Here is a 21,761-nt window from a genome sequence, read left to right as displayed (position 1 = left end):
AACGTCAGATTTACGAAAGCATCTTTCAATTTTGTCTGCAATTCTTCCATTGTAAGTGAGAGCTACATATTTTTTCTTGTTGTTCCTCTTAACTGCTACTTGCCTTCCTTCTGTTTGTTCCATTTGCCTCTTCTTTATCTTCCTATAAATATTCATCACCTGCTTACACGTATATCCGTTCGCTACGGCCACTTGTTTTAAAATACTTAACTCCTTTTCTACTTCGTGTTGGCTTAGTGGCAATCTTAGTAGCCTGTATACCATCGAAGTAAAATATGCCCATTTGTATCGCGGTGGGTGACAAGAGCGCTCGTTGATAACTAGATCTGTACACGTAGGTTTTCTGAATATGCTAAATTCATGCTTCCCATTTTTCTTTATTAGTGTTAAATCTAAGTAATCTATACGGTTGTTTTCTTCAAATTCCATGGTGAATCTAATTTTCGGGTGTTGAGAGCTCATTTTTTGTGCTAAGTTTTCGATATCATTTTTATCTCCTTTGTATAATAAAATGGAGTCGTCCACATATCTCCTGTAATATACAATTTTCTCAGCGATATTAGGATTTTCATCAAAGAATTTGTTTTCTAAGTGATTTACAAAAATGTCAGCCAGCGTCCCAGCTAAACTGTTCCCCATTGCCAGCCCGTCTTTCTGTTGATAAATTTTACCATTGAAAGTAAAGTAATTGAACGACAAGACATGTTCCAACATTTCCACTAGTTCAATCACTTCCCCCAGTGCCAATTTACCATGAGTGAGGAGATTGTTCTTAATGATCTCAATCGTTTCTTTTACGGGAATGTTTGTGTACAGATTGGTGATATCCAATGAAGCTAGTGACGCATTCTGAGGTATAAGTACGTCTTTAATTTGCTCGGCAAATTCGTAGCTGTTGCTAATGTTGAAAGTCCGACGATATGTATATGCCGCCCTCAATCTGTTATTTAGCTCTTTATTTAATTTATAACTTGGGCTGCTGGTGTTATTAACATATTTTTAATATAAAAAAGATCTACTGAATACAGTATGTGCAAATGGAATGTAACAAATGTACCAGACGCCACCTGTCGGTAATAGTGTCATAATTAATATAAATGACGTGCACTCTGCCAACCAATTTTATGTGACGTAGCATGTGAAAGTTGCTGAATTGGACGGGTTACTCCTGTAACTTAAATATCAGGTACGTTCTGGTACATTTGATGTTGATAAGATAGGATGAAAAAGATTTGCTTTCGTGAAATAGTAAATTAGTATAATTATTTTTACAGATCTGAAGATGGTTCTGAATGAACCGAAACCGGTCATATGAATAACAAAAAATAAATCAAAAAAAAAAATTTTGCAATCAAGACGGATTTAAAGTAACATTATAGTCTATATTTCATGATAATGATACACTACTTTCAACTTACAATGTCCTTCAGTAAAAATTGAGAAATCGTCAATTCTGCTGCAGAAATTGTCAATTCTGTTGTAGTTTTTCCATGTTACATTCACTTCCTACATTAAATTAAAATAAAATTTTATTTTCATGTCATAACATCATTCCAAACATACGACCGGATTTCTCCTACATTTTTTTGGATGCTATACGTCGTTAATTTGTTTCAAGCCTCCCTCGACCATGAACAGAAATACAAGTGAACAATTTGTTTTTAAAGTGTGGGTAAGACATTATGGCAATAATTGCAGTAGGCACAGAAAGACAAAAAATTGTCTTCCAATCGTCTCTTGGAGCTTTCTCAATTAAAAAGTAGTCATTGTGGAGAAATATTATGTAATTTTTTATGTACTTAAACACAGTGACTCATCAAAAATTTTTGAATCCCAATGCTCTACGTTGCATGGATGCATGAGGCATCAAAAACCTATTTCAGATTTTAACTGAAAGCTTACTCTGAGTTAATCCTAAAACACTTTTGAATGTCCAGCAGCATACCACAAACGTTTTAAGAGTTCTTGAGATTTTAACGTCTGTTAATGTTATTCATTAGCAACTGAGTTCTAACTTTGTTCACTCCTTTTGTAGTACTACAAACACTAGCAAACTGCATAATTAGATCAACGAGACCTCCATATTCGATAGTGTTGGTACAACTGAGAAAGGTGCTGCAGAGTTTCTGCTGGCTGCATTCTCATCTCTGGCTACTTATGTACAGTACTTCTGTATGTTTGCAGGGGGAAGGGGAAGTACTGGCAAGTGCAGAGTCAGGTGAATTAGGTCGCACTGGCAGTGCAACTGCTGAAGCTGTCCGCTTAGAGAGTATTTTTGTGCTGCATTTGTTATGCTGTAAAGCAAGTAAAGCTGCACTCAACCTGAAGGTCGATTTGAACACTGCAGTGTTTTCCTAGGCATGTTGGCATGCCCCTGACTTCTACTGTCTCTGAACTGATTTGTATGGCCAATTAGAAGGGGACCTACAGTTCAACATGCACTCTGAAACATGGTGCAATTTGACTTTACATTTCTCTTACTGCCAGAAACAAATGAAGTGATAAGTAACAGAAAAAATCGTAGAATCAACGACGGAGCGAACGCAGAACCTTTGCTTTGTAGTGTGGAGCTCAACCTTCTGAGCCACCGAAACACATTTAATTACACTCCATTAATATGTTATTTATCACACAGAAATCGCTCTTAGCCAAGGGAACAAGCACTAGTTAAAGAATATGCTACTAGAAGAAAATAAAAAAAAAAACAGTGGCGTTCCATATTGTTCATTATTTAAGTTACAAGTAATTTACTCACGAATAAATTTGTGTGAGTGATCTACTTGTTTGAATAATTATCCAGACAGAAATTTATCCGAATAAGACCCATCTCTGCTTATCAATAGACCTTGTACTTGCTTCCTCTTTCCGTTCACTGCAGAAAAGTAAATTAGTCTACTTGCTCGATTTATTTATGAGAGTTTACTGTGTAGCTGGACTGAACTTTTTTTGTCAACTATAAATAAGTTGACAATTACAACCTGTTGCCACACTCCTCACCATAAATCTTTTTTATTTGTTCTGTTCAAAACATGTCTCAATGTCACTGTGATTTTATCAGAGGACTGAATGAAGGCATTATTGCACCAGCTATTCTTTTGTGCAAATTAATAGTTCCACAGCTAAATCAATGACCTTCAATAATATTCAGTATTCAATTAATTTAGAGACATATCCTTCAGTTGCATTGATTATTTTTTCAAATCACAACTGCTTTCGGGATTTTAAAAATCCATCTTCGGGTTATGAAAGTAAAGCATACAGGAAGAAAGAAATGTATTGTAACACACTGCAAAAACTGTAAGACTAGACTACCTTTAGTAAAACACAACATGCAGTCAGACCAGTCAGTGCAAAAGATAGTAACACACAACATGCGGTTGGGCCAGTCAGTGCAAAGGATCTAAATCACAACATCTTGGTAGAACCAAAAAATAGAGAGGGCCTAATAATCAAAGTGAACTAAAAGCGTAATGTCTGAGCACTTCGGATGAAGGAAACAGAAACCAGGAACAAACACTGGACTCATACTGTCCACCGTCGGGCACAGCATGATATGATCATCAACCACGACTGACATGATTGCTACAATGGAGGTCTGAAGGTACAGTGTGGCGCAGGCATCAACGGTGTACAACCAAGTAAACTAATGTTATTGTAAAGATATAGAAAAACTATACTGACTGGTCAAGCACTTACAATACTTCATTTAAAAACATATAGAATATGAACGAGCTATGTTATGCCATTAGGCTAAATAACTCCCAAACATGTAACAACAAGTGACGTTTTGGTACATAAGAGAAAAATAGTAAGAAAAGTGATAAAAATTAATGGTAACACAGACCATATTTAGCAAATCATCACAAGTACAACACGTTATAAGCTTGAGTGATGTAAAATAAAATATCTAAAAACCATCAAGAATCTAAAATGTGAGTGCAGTAATGTAAGCAGCAAAATAGCAAACTAAAATGATCAGGCTGAGTGCCTTAAAAAGCAATAATGATATGGAAAGATGACTAAGAGATGGAACAACTAAATGAATGGGAGAAAAATAAGCCTGAACCTCATAGGCTTGTAAAAATATGGGCTGTAATAGGCAAAAAGGCAATGGTACATTTGCCAAATGAGTGAACAGAGGATTAGACAGTAAAAGGCATGATACAAAGTAATGGTAAGGCAAATTACACGAGTGAATCATTACCTATGTATGATACATTATGGGCTCAAGTGATGTAAAATGAAATATATAAATATAAAAATCATCATAAAAATCTAAAATGTAAGTATAGTGATGCTAGGAGCAAAATGACAAATTAACATGATGAGGCTGAGCAACTTTTATTAGATGAAATAATACTAGCATGGAAAGGTGATTAAGGTGAAACAATTAATAAACGACTGGGATTTAGAGAAATAAGCCTGAACCAGTGACATATTATATAAGGAACATATTCAATAGAACCATGTGTTTCAACGTGGTTTGCTCATTTTAGTTAGTAGTGACTTACGTTATGCGTTACCAAGTACAATACATGAGTTGCCTTGTTTCAGTATCTGAAGGATATGTTGCATTATATTTCTTCCCTCCTCTCCTTTCTATGTTACAGTTTCATACAACTGAAGATGGGATTTTAAAATCCTGAAACCGGTCATGGTTTGAATAAGTAATTAATACAACTGAAGTGGAACCCTCTACCATACACCATCTCCACATAAAAAATGGAAAAATTGACAGCTAAAAAGAAATTCTAATTCTAAATGCATTGCGACACTTTCCAGGCCCATTGGTGCTTCTACGTTGTGGCAAAACCGTAAACTCCATGCTCGCTTAGCCGAGTGGCAGAGCCACTCAGTGAGTGATACTGAGGACAGAAACGGCGAGGCGCGAGCCTCCAAAACTTGTGCAAAGTGAGTGCTGCTCAGGCAATTCCGCACCATGGATGCAGTGCTCTACCACAGACTGACTGAAGAATGCTATGCAGACGAGGGCGTAAAAAGATGCCACATTATAATGTATATGAAGAGAGCAAAAACTATAACAGACCACAGTAAAGACTAAAGAATTGTAAAAACTTGTGTAAACTTGTATATTAATGCTCTCATTAACAATATTATCTGAAAGCACATCCCTCACTAATAATATTAAATATGTGCACTTGTCACAATGCTTTCCTGTCCAATATTTCTGTTTACTTGCTGACTATCAAAATATAGTTCTTCCTGTATCAGCTGCTGTATTCCAAATATGCTTTTTTTTTTTTTTCCTTGTGATTCCCGATGTAAGGTTTTGTTTTTCTCAACAGTTGAAAACTACTTCATAAATGAAGATCTCTTCCTTCTCAGGGATGATTGTGAGGTCTCACTGGAGCAAATGTCAATTCCTCAATTTCTTCTCTGTGGCCATCTTCAGGTTCTGACATGGGTACATAATCCAACACAATGGTGGTTATATTGGTTTCCCTACAGTTCTGAGAATAATTTTTGAACTGTCTTGCTTATTACAACTAATTCAGCACAGCACCTTATTATTAATACTGATTCCAATACCTGTTACATTATTCAATAATTGTGTGTTTTTGTAACTGTTTGTCATGTAACTAACATGAGTAGTTCTTGAGGCAAAGACAGTGGGAAGACAAGAAGGGTGTTATGACAAAATTACATGTTCATAGTATGAAAGCTTTCACGACCGGATGACATAACTTCTGGTAAACCTTCCGGGATGTAAGGTCGTGGTCCATGAAACTCTTCAGCTCCAAACGTTTTGTCCAGAGCTGCGCTGGACATCTACAGAGGGGTGTTTCTCTTCCGGTGAGTCTTGCTGACTGACGGGTCGGACGTCTGAGAGCGACTTATATATCGTAGAAAGTGGGCGTGACCAGAGTTACACGTGATATGCGGGGATAATCTTTGTCAAAGATAAAACTTAACTATCGATCGTAATCTCGTCACGGATAAAACTGTAGCAATTCTGTAGTGCTACTGTCCAAATATCACTAAGTTTCATGGTCTCTTCTTTCCGATTAAAATTATCCCTATGTTTATATATTTCAATTGCTTCTCTACAAAGCCGTGGGTAATAGTTCGTCGTCGTAGATAAAATTTCTGTTTTGGAAAACTTCACTTGATGATTTCCTGGCTGAAAAGCGTGTTCTGCTACAGCCGATTTATCTGTTTTTCCTAATCGGCAAAGACTTCTGTGTTCTTTTAACCGTGTATTTACACTTCTTTTTGTTGTTCCAACATAAACTTTACCACATATACACAGAATTTTATATACGCCACTGGCTGATAGAGGAGCGCGTTTATCATTTACAGACCGAAGAACATGACAAATTTTCTTCGTTGGTCTAAAAACAGGTCTAATATCATGCTTACTTAAAATCTTTCCAATCTGATCCGTTACTTTCTTTATAAAAGGGAGAGAGACTGTATTCTTCCATCGTTTTTCGGACTTGTCCTTAAGCTTTTTGTTGTTTGTTGTTTGGGTGCAGAATTCTGCTTACTTCTTTCTTTGAGTAACCATTTTTCTCAAAAGCGTGCTTCAGGTGTTTTAATTCGTCGTCTAGATACTCCGGCGTGCAAATCCGTCTGGCTCTGTCAACGAGACTTGTAATCACAACTCTCTTTTGTTGTGGATGGTGGTTAGAGTTTTTATGTAAGTATCTGTCTGTGTGCGTTATTTTTCTAAAAATCTGTTGTTTCAATCTTCCATCCGTCTGTCTCATAACTAAAACATCCAAAAACGGTATTTTGTTATCTTTTCTCTCTCCATGGTAAACTGGATTCTTGGATTTATATTATTAAGGTAATCAAAAAATTCGCCTAAGGCTTCTCTACCATGTGGCCATCCCACAAATGTATCGTCTACATACCGATACCAGCGAGATGGTTTCTTTTCTGCTTTTTCCAAGGCTGACTGTTCGCTTTCTCCATGTAGAAATTAGCTACTGCAGGACCCAATGGGTTACCCATTGCTACGCCATTAAGTTGTTCATAAAATTCATTATTCCGCTGGAAATGACTGGAAGTAAGACAATGTCTGAAAAGAGCAGTCAGATCTTCTGGAAAAATGTCTGTTATAAAATCCATAACTGCATTAACTGGAATCATAGTAAATAAAGATACTACATCGAAACTTACTAAAATATCTTCAGGAGTCAGAATTAAACCTTCTCTATAAAATGACGTGAGTCCTTTATATACGAGTCAGTTTTTCCAATATACGGTTGTAAACGAGTTGTTAGATATCTTGCTATTTCGTACGTAGGAGAATTGATAGTACTAACAATCGGTCTCAGAGGAAGGTCCTTCTTATGTACCTTGGGTAGGCCATAGAGTCTAGGACACATAGCTTCAGTCTTCAATAAAGCTCTTTTTTCTTCTTTTTCAATAGAAGTGGCCGATTTTATCAGATTATTTGTTTTCCGTAGTACGCTGGCTGTAGGATCTTTCTTAAGTTTTTTGTATTGTCCTGACGTTAAAAGATTCAAAATTTTGCTTTGATAATCTTCTGTATTTAAAACGACAGTAGCATTCCCTTTATCAGCAGGAACAATCACTATGTCCTCATCTGCATTTAAATCTCTCAGAGCCTTTCTTTCGCCATTGGTTAAATTACTTTCCAGAGGTTTACTGCGGCATAATACTCTGGTGGTTTCGATCCGGATTGCATTTGCAGTTTCTTTGGGGAGATTACGTATACCTGCTTCTACATTTGTAATAATATCCTCAACAGGAACTTTCGGAGGTGTTATAGCGTAGTTTCCTCCTTTTGCAAGTACTGAAATTTCGTCTTGAGTTAAAACTCTGTCTGACTTGTTAATAACAGTTTCGGACATCACTATATTATTTGTAGATTCTGCATAAATTTGTAACTTTTCGAACTTCTTCTTATGCCTTCTAGTAGTCGTTTCCATCATGGTTTCCATAGATCGAAATGTAAGGCAATCTATTTTATTCCCTAGGTCTATCTGTATCTTACTAGCAAGGAATAAATGTAACTGCAGTAACAGACTCCATCTCTCGTCTTGTATAATGTATCCTGTATAATTTCCTGGCTGAAAAGCGTGTTCAGGCCATTTTATAGAGAAAATTGAAGGTTTAATTCTGACTCCTGAAGATATTTTAGTAAGTTTCGATGTAGTATCTTTATTTACTATGATTCCAGTTAATGAAGTTATGGATTTTATAACGGACATTTTTCCAGAAGATCTGACTGCTCTTTTCAGACATTGTCTTACTTCCAGTCATTTCCAGTGGAATAATGAATTTTATGAACAACTTAATGGCGTAGCAATGGGCAACCCATTGGGTCCTGCAGTAGCTAATTTCTACATGGAGAAATTCGAACAGTCAGCCTTGGAAAAAGCAGATAAGAAACCATCTCGCTGGTATCGGTACGTAGACGATACATTTGTGGGATGGCCACATGGTAGAGAAGCCTTAGGTGAATTTTTTGATTACCTTAATAATATAAATCCAAGAATCCAGTTTACCATGGAGAGAGAAAATGATAACAAAATACCGTTTTTGGATGTTTTAGTTATGAGACAGACGGATGGAAGATTGAAACAACAGATTTTTAGAAAAATAACGCACACAGACAGATACTTACATAAAAACTCTAACCACCATCCAAAACAAAAGAGAGGTGTGATTACAAGTCTCGTTGACAGAGTCAGACGGATTTGCACGCCGGAGTATCTAGACGACGAATTAAAACACCTGAAGCACGCTTTTGCGAAAAATGGCTACTCAAAGAAAGAAGTAAGCAGAATTCTGCACCCAAGCAACAAACAACAAAAAGCTTAAGGACAAGTCCGAAAAACGATGGAAGAATACAGTCTCTCTCCCTTTTATAAAGAAAGTAACGGATCAGATTGGAAAGATTTTAAGTAAACATGATATTAGACCTGTTTTTAGACCAACGAAGAAAATTTGTCATGTTCTTCGGTCTGTAAAAGATAAACGCGCTCCTCTATCAGCCAGTAGCGTATATAAAATTCCGTGTACATGTGGTAAAGTTTATGTTGGAACAACTAAAAGAAGCGTAAATACATGGTTAAAAGAACACAGAAGTCTTTGCCGATTAGGAAAAACAGATAAATCGGCTGTAGCAGAACACACTTTTCAGCCAGGAAATCATCAAGTGAAGTTTTCCAAAACAAAAATTTTATCTACGACGACGAACCATTACCCACGGCTTTGTAGAGAAGCAATTGAAATATACAAACATAGGGATAATTTTAATCGGAAAGAAGAGACCATGAAACTTAGTGATATTTGGACAGTAGCACTACAGAATTGCTAGACAGTTTTATCCGTGACGAGATTACGATCGATAGTTAAGTTTTATCTTTGACAAAGATTATCTCTGCATATCACATGTAACTCTGGTCATGCCCACTTTCTACGATATATAAGTCGCTCTCAGATGTCCGACCCGTCAGTCGGCAAGCCTCACCGGAGGAGAAACACCCCTCTGAAGATGTCCAGCGCAACTCTGGACAAAACGGTAGGAGCTGACGAGTTTCATGGACCACGACCTTACATCCCGGAAGGTTTACCAGAAGATAAAATTACATGTTATTTTCTTCAAACTCAAACATCTGTCTGTCCAGTGGGGCAGGATTCAAGTTCAATATTTTTTTTTTTTTTTTTTTTTTTTTTTTTTTTTTTTTTTTTTTTTTGAGGGTACGGGAGGCCTCTGACTGGGTATGCCCTTGCAGAAGGAAAAATACAAGCAAGTGCTGGAATCAAAATAGGAAAGGATGAGCAAGGCAGTAGAGCATGGGCAAGAGAACAGATACGGGGCAGGTTAGGAGACAAGGGACTTGCAAGATGTTTTGGGAAGGGATTTCAGCACTGTATGATGTGCCTAAGTAGAAAGTTTATCTTCTTTTTCTTTTTTTTTCTATTTATTTTCAGCCTTCTTCTTTAAAATTCTTTTAGCTTTCTTGTACTATTTTTGCATTTGCCTTCTTTAAAATTCTTTTAGCTTTCTTGTACTATTTTTGCATTTGCCTTTTTTATCATCTGCATAGGCTCCTTCTTATTTCTTCCTCATTTATTTTCTTTGAATTTGACTCTTATCTTTGGGCTATCTACTGTCTACAGCTCATTTTTAGTGCCACTCTGAAATTGAATCTTTACTGGTAATCAATTGTTACTTCCTAATCAATTTCTGTCCCTTGCATCTATCCTGATACAGCATTTGGACCAATTCCCATTCAACACCTGTGCATATACCTTCTCCATTGTCTTATTTGTTCTCTGAAGATGAAATTTTAGAAATAACTGAAAGCTAGAGATATAATCCCATTTTTAAATTAGCGTGCATCTGGCAGCTCTTTCCTGGTTTGCCAGTCAGCAGAGACATAGCCATCTTCTATCACAGGTATTACTAGTTTTATTTCCTTTTTTTCTTTATTTTTACTTTCATTTTACAGTGATTCACATTTCAGCTCAAATTAAAATAGAGCTTGCAAATGACTTACGGATATGAACATTATGGATAAGACTACACTAGCTGGAAAAATACATCAAATTAGGCTACCTGCTACAATAAGTGTGTCCACAAGTTCAAGTGAAAGTGACACTTGATCCGCTAGTGACATCTGAGAACAATCCAGTTGGAGACCAGCCTGCAGTGACTTCAAGCTCTCATCCACCTCGCCTTGATGTTTCTGAATCAGAGCCATAAGAAGATGGTACAATGGCTGTTCACGCACATGCAGATTGTAGCTGAGCCCCATCTGTTGGCACACATGAGATGAAATAAAGATCCCACCACTTTTCAGAGTTCATGAGATAAACTATATCTACATTATTATATAAGACACGTTGCTGTTGTTACTTAGTTTGTTACTTAGTTATATGTTCCATGGATCATTTTGCATGGTATATCATAATGCTGTAAAATGAGTCATTTTACATTCATACAGCAAATTAATTTGTGCATAGGTTATATTTATAAGTTTTATTTGTGTTAGTAATTCCTACCCACCACCTTTTAAAATTACAGTAATAAATATGGAACAAAAGGAGTTGTCATGGAGACACTTCCTCATTTTGGTATCAAATTTTACTTGCATTCTGTCAGGCACCTTGTATTATATCTCTGGACAAGTGATTAAACATTTTTGTTGCAGCACTGTGCACCCCTTTTTGTGCTAAAGACAACCTTTATGTGCAGTAATAAACATTATTTTTCTTTCTCGTATTGTAATTATGGGTGTAATTGTTTCTTCTGCACTCCATGAGGGAATAAATATACTGTGAACCAGTAGTCAGAATGCACAACTCCTAGCTGTCTACAAAATGACCATGGATGATCACACCACATATAATCTTTACAGTGCATTTTTGTGCACGGAAGGCTTTCTTAAAGGTGAGTTACCCCAGAGCATTACTCCACGACATTATTGAATGAAAATATGCAGAAGTTGTCAACTTCCTGATTTGTCTCTGCCCAATATTTCCACTGATTCTAAGCACAAATGTGGCTGAACTAAGTTGTTTTAGGAGTTCCAAAATGTGCTTTTTCCAGTTTAAATTCTCATCAATGTGGACATTGAAAAATTTTGAAGCTTCCACACTAAGTATTTATTATTGCGTCATCATGTGTCACACTTATCATTGGTATAGTAGCTTTAGATGTGCAGAACTGAATATGTTGTGTCTTTCTAAAATTGAGAAAGAGACCATTAGTAGAAAACCAGTCAACAACACTTAAGAAAATTGTTTACCACTTCGTCTGTTGCTGTACGTACAGTCCCTGGCCATATTATTAGATGCATCCAATGATTTTGATAATTCATTTATTTCTGGGGTTTGGTTTTGTAAACTGGCTCAGCTATCATTGTTTAATTGGCTGAATAATTGTTTAATACATTCATTGTTGTTAAAGAGCTATTACGGAATGAAATGAGCTCATTTGTTATGCCATACAGCCTGATCAGGAAAAACCATTTTGCAGCAAGAAAACGTCTCTTTGTTATCCTGGCCAGGAAATTCACCTGACATGAAATCAAAATGAAAATATTTGGAGCTGATGAAAAGGGAAGTGACAAAGGAAACAATCACCACAAAAATTTGTCTCATTGAAAAGATTATTCAAGTATGGTATCATCACCCACAGATGCAGGACACTGTGCAAGCCTGTATTAACAGTACGCCAAGGTGAACTGAAGTATTAACAGCTGCTAGAGTGGCATGACGAAGTATTAAGAAGTTAGGCCTGGTTTCACTTATTGAGCATTTTTTGCAACAATAACAATTAACATTAAAGCTGTGCAGTGTATCCATTATTAATAATCTGTAATGATCAAAGAAATTAAATCATTTCATATAGATTGAACAAGATAATCTTTGCAGCTTTTTGTACCTCGTAAACTCATATTATGTTAAAAACTTGACGTTCATCTAACAGTGTGGCCAGGGACTGGATGCTTGGATTGATTACAGTTCATATAAATTAGGATCAATGGCAGACATAAGACTGATCATTGTCAAACTTCAAATGTGATTTCCCTCCAGTCAGAGGAATCTCACTTGATTACACTGGCTGAATTACTAAGTACAACTTTCTGCATTCTTTTGGTTGGATGTGACATTACCCTATGGTTCGTTATACCATCAATTCCATAAAACCTAAATTTACCAAGGAGGATATTGTGATCCACACAGTCAAATGCCTTAGATAGGTCACAGAAAATAGCACCTGGTGTTATTTTGTTATTTAAGGCTTGTAAAATTTGGTGAGTGAACATGTAAATGGCAGTCTCAATAGAGCAACTCTTCTGAAATCCAAACTGTGATTTAGTGAGGATATTATTGTTGCTTAAGTGGGATACTACTCTAGAATATCTTACCTTCTCAAAAATTTTGGAAAATGATGTCTGCAGTGAAACAAGTCAGTAGTACTGACATGTCACCTATCATCTTTCTTATAGAGGGGTTTGACAAATGTATATTTCAATCTCTCTGGAAAAATTTTGTAGGAATGTTTCCCTACCTAACTTACTAAAATAATTACAAAATTTCAAAATTAGGCATGATAGGTTCCACACAAAGACCAATGCCCATACTTGGTTAAGAAAGCAAGATATTTATTAAAATATGTAACCACTACAGACAAATCATTAAATAGTCTAAAAATTAAGTTATAGAAAATCACTTGCAGATGTGATGGCACTAGATAAATGGGTGTGGTAAGAATAGTGGGACACCAAACAAAGCCACTTCCACATTACAGAGTATCTGTCAGCACAACACTGATCTTACCAATGTGAGGTGTGGAACTAATCATCTCTTGCATGATAAATGGACATGGCAAGAGCCCAAAAAAAGGCACACGATCATCACACAAGGTAGTTGACAGGTGGAGCTCAGAACTCAGACAGTACCAACTTGGGCACTAATGCCTACCAGTTGGAATGTCTTGCAGCACAAAACACTGCTTTACACAACGGATCCTTGGTAGATGTAGAGACGGCAAGGTGTGGGTGAGTCTTTGAGTCTTAAAACTTCACAATGAGCATCTCAGTATGAAGTGCATCGCCACATGGGGTGTCCATTGCAGCATGGGCAGGGGATCAATATTGACACCGTGAGGAGAAGACCAGGACTGCAAGCAAGGCTAGATCAGCAGAACCCTCGCTAGGAACCGAGCTATTGTCTTGTACTTGTCTTGTACCAGTAAACAGCAATCATAGTAGGAGGGTATCCAGTCACAAGGTAGAACTGTCAGCTTTGGGTGAAAATAGACACACAAAATAAGAAACTCACTGCCATAGCTATGGCTATAGTGAGCAAGGAAAATGTGGAACTGCTAGAACCAATGTGTGGCGAGGAACTGCCACAAAGCCTTACATGTTTCAGATAAGACAGGGCTTATTATATGGGAAGAAATCTTTTGAAAACACCATAGATTCCACATGAACTTTTATTTTTGAGGGAATATATAATTTTCTTAATTTCAAAAGGAGAAGTTGGTGATACATTCATGTGACTGAATTCCATGAGGGCTGCTTTTTCACCCCACTGGTGTGCTTTTCCTTTTGAACTATTTGTTCCCACCTTTTTGACTATTTTTAAGAGATGAGTATTAAATGCATTTGTACCTGTGAATAATCATTTCTAGCCCTTCCATTTAAGTCAATAGTCATGTCATACTGTTCTTTGTCCTGTTGTCCTGTCTCCTCTTTCACTATGTCCTATACAACCTATGTCTGTTGTCGGAATTACTGATTTCTGACATGATGTGCATGTTCCTTGTTTTTTTAAATAACTTTTCTTAGTTATTTTGAGCAGTTTTTGTAGAATACAACTACTGCACAGGATCTTTACTTGTTCTTGCCATCAGGTACAATTCCCTTTTCCTTTTACAAGATACTGTAATCCCTCTAGACATCATCCACACTTTTTTTTTTTAAAACTATTTTCAAATAATGACATTAGTTTATCATGAAACAGACAAACTGTCCTTGTGGAAAGAAACAAATGTGTAGAGTGGTACATGAAAATATTCTGAAGACAACAACATACTCCAGTGCTCAATACATTTATTGTTTCTCAAGCCACAGAAAAGGCAAAGCAAAATGTACATACCAGTTTCAAGTTGTGTTTCCGAACAGAACTGCTGAAGACTTGTAGGAAAAGACCATAGTGTAGGACTTTACTTCAAAGATTGCTTCAAAGTGTAACACACTGGAAGTACATTTTAAATGATTACATATGTTTTAGACCTACTAGGTCTATTGTTAACAGTTCCTGCAAATGTCATTAATCTGGACACACGATTACTGCACTAGAGCAACTTAAAGAAAATGTTGCTTTCCTGTACCAACCAGCCATGAAAACTATCACCAGTAGACTAAAAGTGAACACAGGCACTACCAGCTTGAAGGGATAAAATATCATCACATTATAATAACTCTTGATGTTCTCTACATTGGTTCTGCAGTAGTTGACTGCTGATTTCTGAGATTCTTCTATCAAAATATGGATTCTTAAATTTAAATGGTGTTTAGAACGGTGCAGTACAAGAACTTGTTTTTTCATTTCTAATTCGTTTGTTTTTTCATTTCTAATTCGTTTACACAGACTTCATTTGTTTACTTTCCATTTTCTTAATACTGTTGTTCTTACACTATATTTATCCCTCTGTTTGTCCTACTTTCTCTTGTTTGCATTTTCAGTACTCTTCATCTCTCTCAATACTACCTACTGAAAGGGAGATGGTAACCTACAAGAGATGCCTCTATGCTACCAGTAAGCATTAACACTTGTCTCTTATATGCTTTGTTTTGAAAGCAATATTTTATTCAAATCATTTCATAAACAAGCTTCTTGAGTTATCTGATCCTTTTTCGGTTAAAGCTCATTTTCTAATACTAAGCTAATTGGTGCAGTGGTTTAGGCAAGGAACAGGGTTTATGAGGAGTTGGGTACAAATCCCTGTCCAGCTTTCCACAATTTCTCTGTCATTTACATCAGATGCCAGGATTGTTTCTCTGTAAATAATATGGCCAATTTCTGTATCTATCTTCATCGTATCACCAACGTGTTCTGAGAAACTCATACTGTTGAAAATTTGTCACACTTAGCAACATTTTATTCCCATAATATTTTTGTCTTCATAAGTACAAAAATCATAAACAAATAATATAATTTTAAAAATGTTTTTGCTTTGCATCTATGCTTCCATCTGTACATTAAGCTAACATTTCTCTGTCTTTAACATAGTTTTAACTCGTATTTTCAGCTACTTTTGTTTATCTGTATCCCTAACAAAGGACACAGAACTATTACTTGATCCAATTGGAAACATCTGCGTTTAAATATGTGCTCAAGTTTTAAAATGAAACATTATTTTTTAACATTAAATCCTAAAAATTACTAAAACACTATAACAAATGATTATAATGTATTAAAATAAAAAATAGAATAAAGCAATATTATAATATAAATTAAGTAGAAACCTCCAGGCTTTGCATTGCTTGACTGAAATCCCCTTGCTGTATGAGTATCTGTGCTTGAAGAAGATAAGCTGGAGCAGAGGTTGAATCCAAATCAAGAATATGATGCAAAGTCTCCGCTGCTCTTGACAAATCATGACTGAGGAATTGTACACGGGCTAAAAGCAATTGTGCTTCTGTCAATCCAGGGCATGCACGGGTTGCCTGAAAAAATTCACAAGAAGAAGATAATTTTATGAATGTAAGCTATAAATAAAACAATGGAAAATCCAGGATGGAACATAACAATAGTGTGTGCCTGTGTGTGTGTGTGTGTGTGTGTGTGTGTGTGTGTGTGTGTGTGTACACGGCAGAGCTCTTGAAGATGAAAGGTGTTCTCAAAATAAAGGTCTCATGAACTGTGATTAAATGTATTGACACTCTAAAATATATTTCTTAGTTACAGCTAAATCCATTCCTCAAGTCACCCAAAGAACTACATCTATATTACACCCTGCAAGCCACTGTATGCTGTATGGCAGATGATCTCTCTAACAAATATTATTCAACCTCATCTCACTTTATTCAAATATGCTGTGTGTGAACAATGACAATCTGCAGGCTTCTGTTACTGCAATCCATTTAATTTTATCACAACACTCTCTGAATTTTATACAGAAACTAACACTTCATTTCATATGGACTGACCCCTGACTTTGAGCTCATATTCTGGTTACATCAACTGACAAACAACAATGTGTTGTACCTTGCCAGAAACATGGTGATGTCTACTTTTATCTGCTGTATGAATATTACATTTTAGTTGAAAAGAGGACAACGTATGTAGTAACATTTAAAACATAGTTGGCTTTTCTAGAATTTTTTGGCGGGTGTCAACATTGAGGCGTCACAGAGCCTGACCATAATTAGGAGAAAATTGTACTTGCACGATTTAAAAATACAACCTTTTCCTATCTGCAGGCACATTTTCATTATTTTCTGATAAGTTCTTTCATTGCTGTAATGACAAATGCAAGATGGTACAATTGAGTTTACCACTGTAGCTATTGTACCAATGAAAATTTTGTTAATTACTACTCCCCGTGTTTGACAGTTAAGCGTCTGTAAAGCAATGCATCAGTAGCTGTAATACACACAAGGCTATGATGGACTGTAGTTTTCATACCAGCAAGCTGCCACGGTTGTAATGCACAATAAATACGTATTCGCCAGCAATAATGAAAACTTTGTACTAGCATTTCAATACAGCATTGCCGATTTCATTTGTTGTTGCACGTAGAGGGCAGCAAAATAGGAAGTCACAAGTGAATGCTCAATATACAAGCAGCTCTCAATAAATGAAGAATGACATGTACTGTACATTTTTACAGTAAATGAAAATTTGATTCACTCAAATAAATTTTCTAGGAAAGAGTGATAAATGAAATAAAACCTGCCTTAATCACTTTTGCTGTTGTCTGTGGTCACATGGCTGTTATTGCAGCTGTCTACCTAGATCACAAGGGGTTCTATTAGTACGTCAAGACAGTGGGCTCTTTGTGCATAACTGCTTTCAAGTTTGGGTACATGTATCACTGGAATTCCTCCAGACACTTTGGGGATCACTTTCCACGAGAGGGTGAGAGAACTGTAAAATATCATTTATTTTTAAATTCTTGCTCCCCTCTGCTACGTTTTTAACAAAGCCGAAAATGAATTCAACAGCACTGAACTGGCAGTGCACAATCAATAACTAAAGAAGTTTTAATTTCCTTGTCCACTGAGCACAAAATACCTTCCAAAAGGTAGTACGGTTGCATGTGTGGTAAGTCCACTGTCACCACCATCTTTCACTGTCCGCTGCACTCCAGATCAGTAAGCTGCACTAGCCACATTGGGCAGGCAGGCCACAGATGTTACTTCATGCACTGAGCTAAGGCTCGCTAGTAGTGGATGTTAGGACCTATACCAGAGGCTCCACCATTGTGCAAATCTACAACACCGGCAGTACACACTGACTCAAAACTAGTGCTGCCAATGCTGGTGACATCAATGCTTGCCTATATCTAGTACAATGCAAGGCTCCCAGGATCAGTCTACATTGTGCTGTTAACTGTTAGCTATCATGTAAGCCACAAGATTTGGACACATTGTTATGCTGTAGACTTTGTGTCGCCTCTGGGTGTAGTTCCAAGTTATTGTAATTTGTGCCATTGTATACTGTATCAAATAAACAAATTCAAAAACCATTGTTCATTTGTGTTACGTAAAAGTACAACTTGCGTGCAAATTTGGTGTCTTTGCTGGTGTCTTCAGACTTGACAGTGAACTGCAGACCATATGTGTTGACCAGCCACCAACTGAAGTGAGCTCGCTCTCAAGACAACTCCCACCATCCTCCCCCACCAGCGCTCTTCTAATTCCACTGCTGGCTGTTCTAGGCCACTGCATCAACAGGAGAAGAGTCCAGTCGCCTCTGCCTTCCACATCAAGGGGCAGACTACATCTTCGGATAAAGTTACCACAGGCAGCTAACATGCATCAGAGGAGGGGCCGACACTCTGAAGCCCAGATGTCGTCACAGCATCACCTCCAGTTTCTGCCACCTCACCCCGCACCCTTGTTCCCTCTGCTGTCCACTAAGTGCAGCCACTACCAGCTATGTAAATTTCAGCCCCACACATGGGTGACCACAGACCAGGGGTTCCCAGCGCCTAAGCCATTAAGGGGCACTGCAGAAGAGCCGGAGGTCACAAACATCACTCTCTGCTAGGACACAGGCTTAGGCCATTAGGCCAAGCATGGTGTTCCACCCCCACCCCCTCCCCATACCTCACCTGGAAAGGGTGGGCTGTGGTAAACCCCCCCAGTTACCACTATCTTTCACCATATGCTACACTCCTAACAGGTACACTGCGCCCATAACATCATAACATGGAGCAACTCACCGCTCCTGCTCACTATGGACATCACTTCAGGTGCTGAGCTAAGGCTTACTAGCTGTAGATGTGGAGAATGACGGAACAGGCTCTACAATCAGCCTCCAGCATAAGTCTACATCAGCTGCACATGCCAACTCAAAACTAGCACCATCAATGCCGGTGATGTCTACTTTGCCTGTAGCTAGGGCAATGTGAGCCTACACCCTGCTGTTAACTATTAGCTATCATGCAGCCCTTTAGACTTGCACACATTGTTATGCTACAGACTTTGTATCGCCTCAAGGTGTAGTTCCATGTTATTGTAAGTTGTATCATTGTGTGCTGTATCAAACAAACAAATTCAAAAGCTAGTGTTCACTTGTGTTGCGTGCCGCAACAATTTGTGTTCCAGTAGGACTGCTTTAGTAAATTCCTTGTATGACAAGACATTAGATGGAAGTTCTACATTATTGCTTTCAATCCATTCAGTAACAAAACCCTTTCTCCATTTCACAGATGGATTTCATGATATTGGATTTATCATCGTGTGGTACTGAACCCGATCTATTACAATCACAGATCTGTTTGGTAATTTTTTTAAAAAAATCCTCCTCAATCACTCTTCTTAGTGGTTGGCATCCATCTCAGAATGATAATCCCCCACCTTAATTCCCAATGTGAGACATTATAATTATTTTCCCAGATGCACACAGAGTCTGAATTGCTCCACTTCCAGCCATTCCACTCTTGAACACTTTCTCTGTGATACTCGTGAACATCTTCTGATGCATAAGGCATTTTTCATTCCTGCCATCCAAACTTTTGGGACTAATTTGCACCACACCAACTCTCATCAGTGTAATAAATAGACCATCCATTGTTTCACAAGTGCGTTATTTCATGCAAGGAATTGCTCTTTTTCCTGCATTCTCCATCTGTACCTTTTTTTCTTTTTTTTTTTTAAATATGAAGCCCGAATAGCACTATGAAAAGTTGTTTCACTCAGATCACAAAAGTCTTCAACTTCAGTCTTCAATGTTACCAATATGACTGCTACTATGGGAAACTGCTTTCCCACACACAATTTGTAGATTTTCCTTCTTGACTCCATGGGCAAACTCATTCAATGCAAACTTCTGTCCTGTATATTATACATGAGAGATAACATCTTCTACACTTGTTACACACACAGTTAGTGCAACCATAGCAGATGCTAACATACACAAACAATATAGAAAACTATCTACAACAGATAGTTATGAACACCATTCATGATGGAAATATATTGAATATAATCACAACATACAAACCTGACCTATTTGAGGCTGTCCACATCGAAACTGTGACCAAGATGCAGTTGTGGCAACCATGAATACCAAAGCACAAAGGACAACTAAACCAAGCAGAAAGATATATAAGTTCAGTAAACTAGATAAAAAATCAGTAGTGTCATATCTAAATGAGAAATTTGAAACTTTCAGCACAGGGCAGAAGCATGTAGATAGAGGAACTATAGCTCAAGTTTAAAAGAATGGTTGACCTTGCACTGGATAGATTATGTACCCAGTCGATCAGTTCATGATGTAAGGGAACCTCCATGGTATACAGTCACTGTAAAGACACTTCTAAAGAAACAGAGGTTACTGCAAAATAGATGTAAAACAAAGTGTAGGCCTATAGATAGAGATACGCTGTGTGAAACACATTTAGCTGTCAATGGAGCATTGTATGATGCCTTCAATCACTACCGTAGCTGAATAATGCCAAATGATCTTTCACAAAACTCAAAGGAATTTTGGTCACATGTAAAGGCTACCAGTGGCAACAAAGTTAGTGTGCAGGCCCTAGCGATTGGGACAGAAACTGAATTTGAGGGAAGCAAAGCAAAACCTGAAATGCTTAACTCAATTTTCAGATGTTTCTTTACAAAGAGAAACCTAGGAGAATTACCCCAATTTAAACCTCATACCACCGAAAAGATGAATGATATAAGTATGAGTGTCAGTGGTGTTGATAAACACCTGAAATCACTAAAAACTCCAGTGCCCAATGGAATCCCTGTCAGATTCTATACTGAATTTGTGGCTGAGTTAGCCCCTATTCTAACTATAATCTATTGTAGATCCCTCAAACATAAAAAACAACATGCGCAGTTCTTGGGAAAAATATGAAAATGACCCCACAAGTGACTCCCATCTGACTCCCATCTACTAGAAGGGCAGTAGAAGTGGTCTACAAAACTACTGCCCAGGATCCTTGACATCGATCTGCTGGAGAATCTTAGAACATATTCTGAAATTAAACATAATGAGGGATATTGAACAGAATGATGTCCTCAGTGCCAACCAGTATGGATTTCGAAAACATCAATCATGTGAAACCCAAATCACACTTCTCTCACATGACATACTGAAATCTTTGGATCAAGGCAGTCAGATAGATGCATTGGTTCAAGATTTCTGAAAAGTATTTGACTCAGTACCACACTTGAGCCTCAAAAGTATGATCATATGGAGTATCATATGAAATTTGTGACTGGATTCAGGACTTTTTGGTAAGAAGAATGCAACAAGTTATCTTGGACAGCTTTGGGTGGACCCCTGGGAAGTGTGTTAGGACCCTTGCTGCTCACATTGCATGTTAATGAACTTGTGGACAACATTAACAGTAATCTCAGAATTTTGTAGATGATTCAGTTATCTATAATGAAATACTGCTTGAAAGAAGCTGCTTAAAGATGCAGTCACACCTTGATAATATTTCAAAGTGCTTTAAATGTTCACAAATATAAAATTGTGCACTTCTCTTCAAAAAATCAAAACGTATCCTATGACTATAATATCAATGAGTCACTGCTTGAATTGGCCAACCCATA

General features: G+C 37.3%; 1 protein-coding gene across 2 annotated transcripts in view; it reads right to left on the bottom strand.

Moving 5' to 3' along the window:
• LOC126416348 (tetratricopeptide repeat protein 21B-like) overlaps positions 1-21,761 on the bottom strand; it is a 260,751-nt gene that overhangs the window by 116,621 nt on the left and 122,369 nt on the right. For both annotated transcript variants that reach the window (XM_050084027.1, XM_050084028.1), the window contains exons 9-10: positions 15,990-16,190; positions 10,562-10,760 (exon numbers count right to left, since the gene is read on the bottom strand). In XM_050084027.1, the coding sequence (XP_049939984.1) occupies positions 10,562-10,760; positions 15,990-16,190 (400 nt within the window). The remainder of the gene's footprint in view (positions 1-10,561; positions 10,761-15,989; positions 16,191-21,761) is intronic.

The sequence above is a fragment of the Schistocerca serialis genome, chromosome 8, assembly GCF_023864345.2.
Source record: "Schistocerca serialis cubense isolate TAMUIC-IGC-003099 chromosome 8, iqSchSeri2.2, whole genome shotgun sequence".
NCBI lineage: Eukaryota > Metazoa > Arthropoda > Insecta > Orthoptera > Acrididae > Schistocerca > Schistocerca serialis.
Note: the sequence above shows the minus strand (reverse complement) of the source record. Positions and strands in the feature narration are given on the sequence as shown.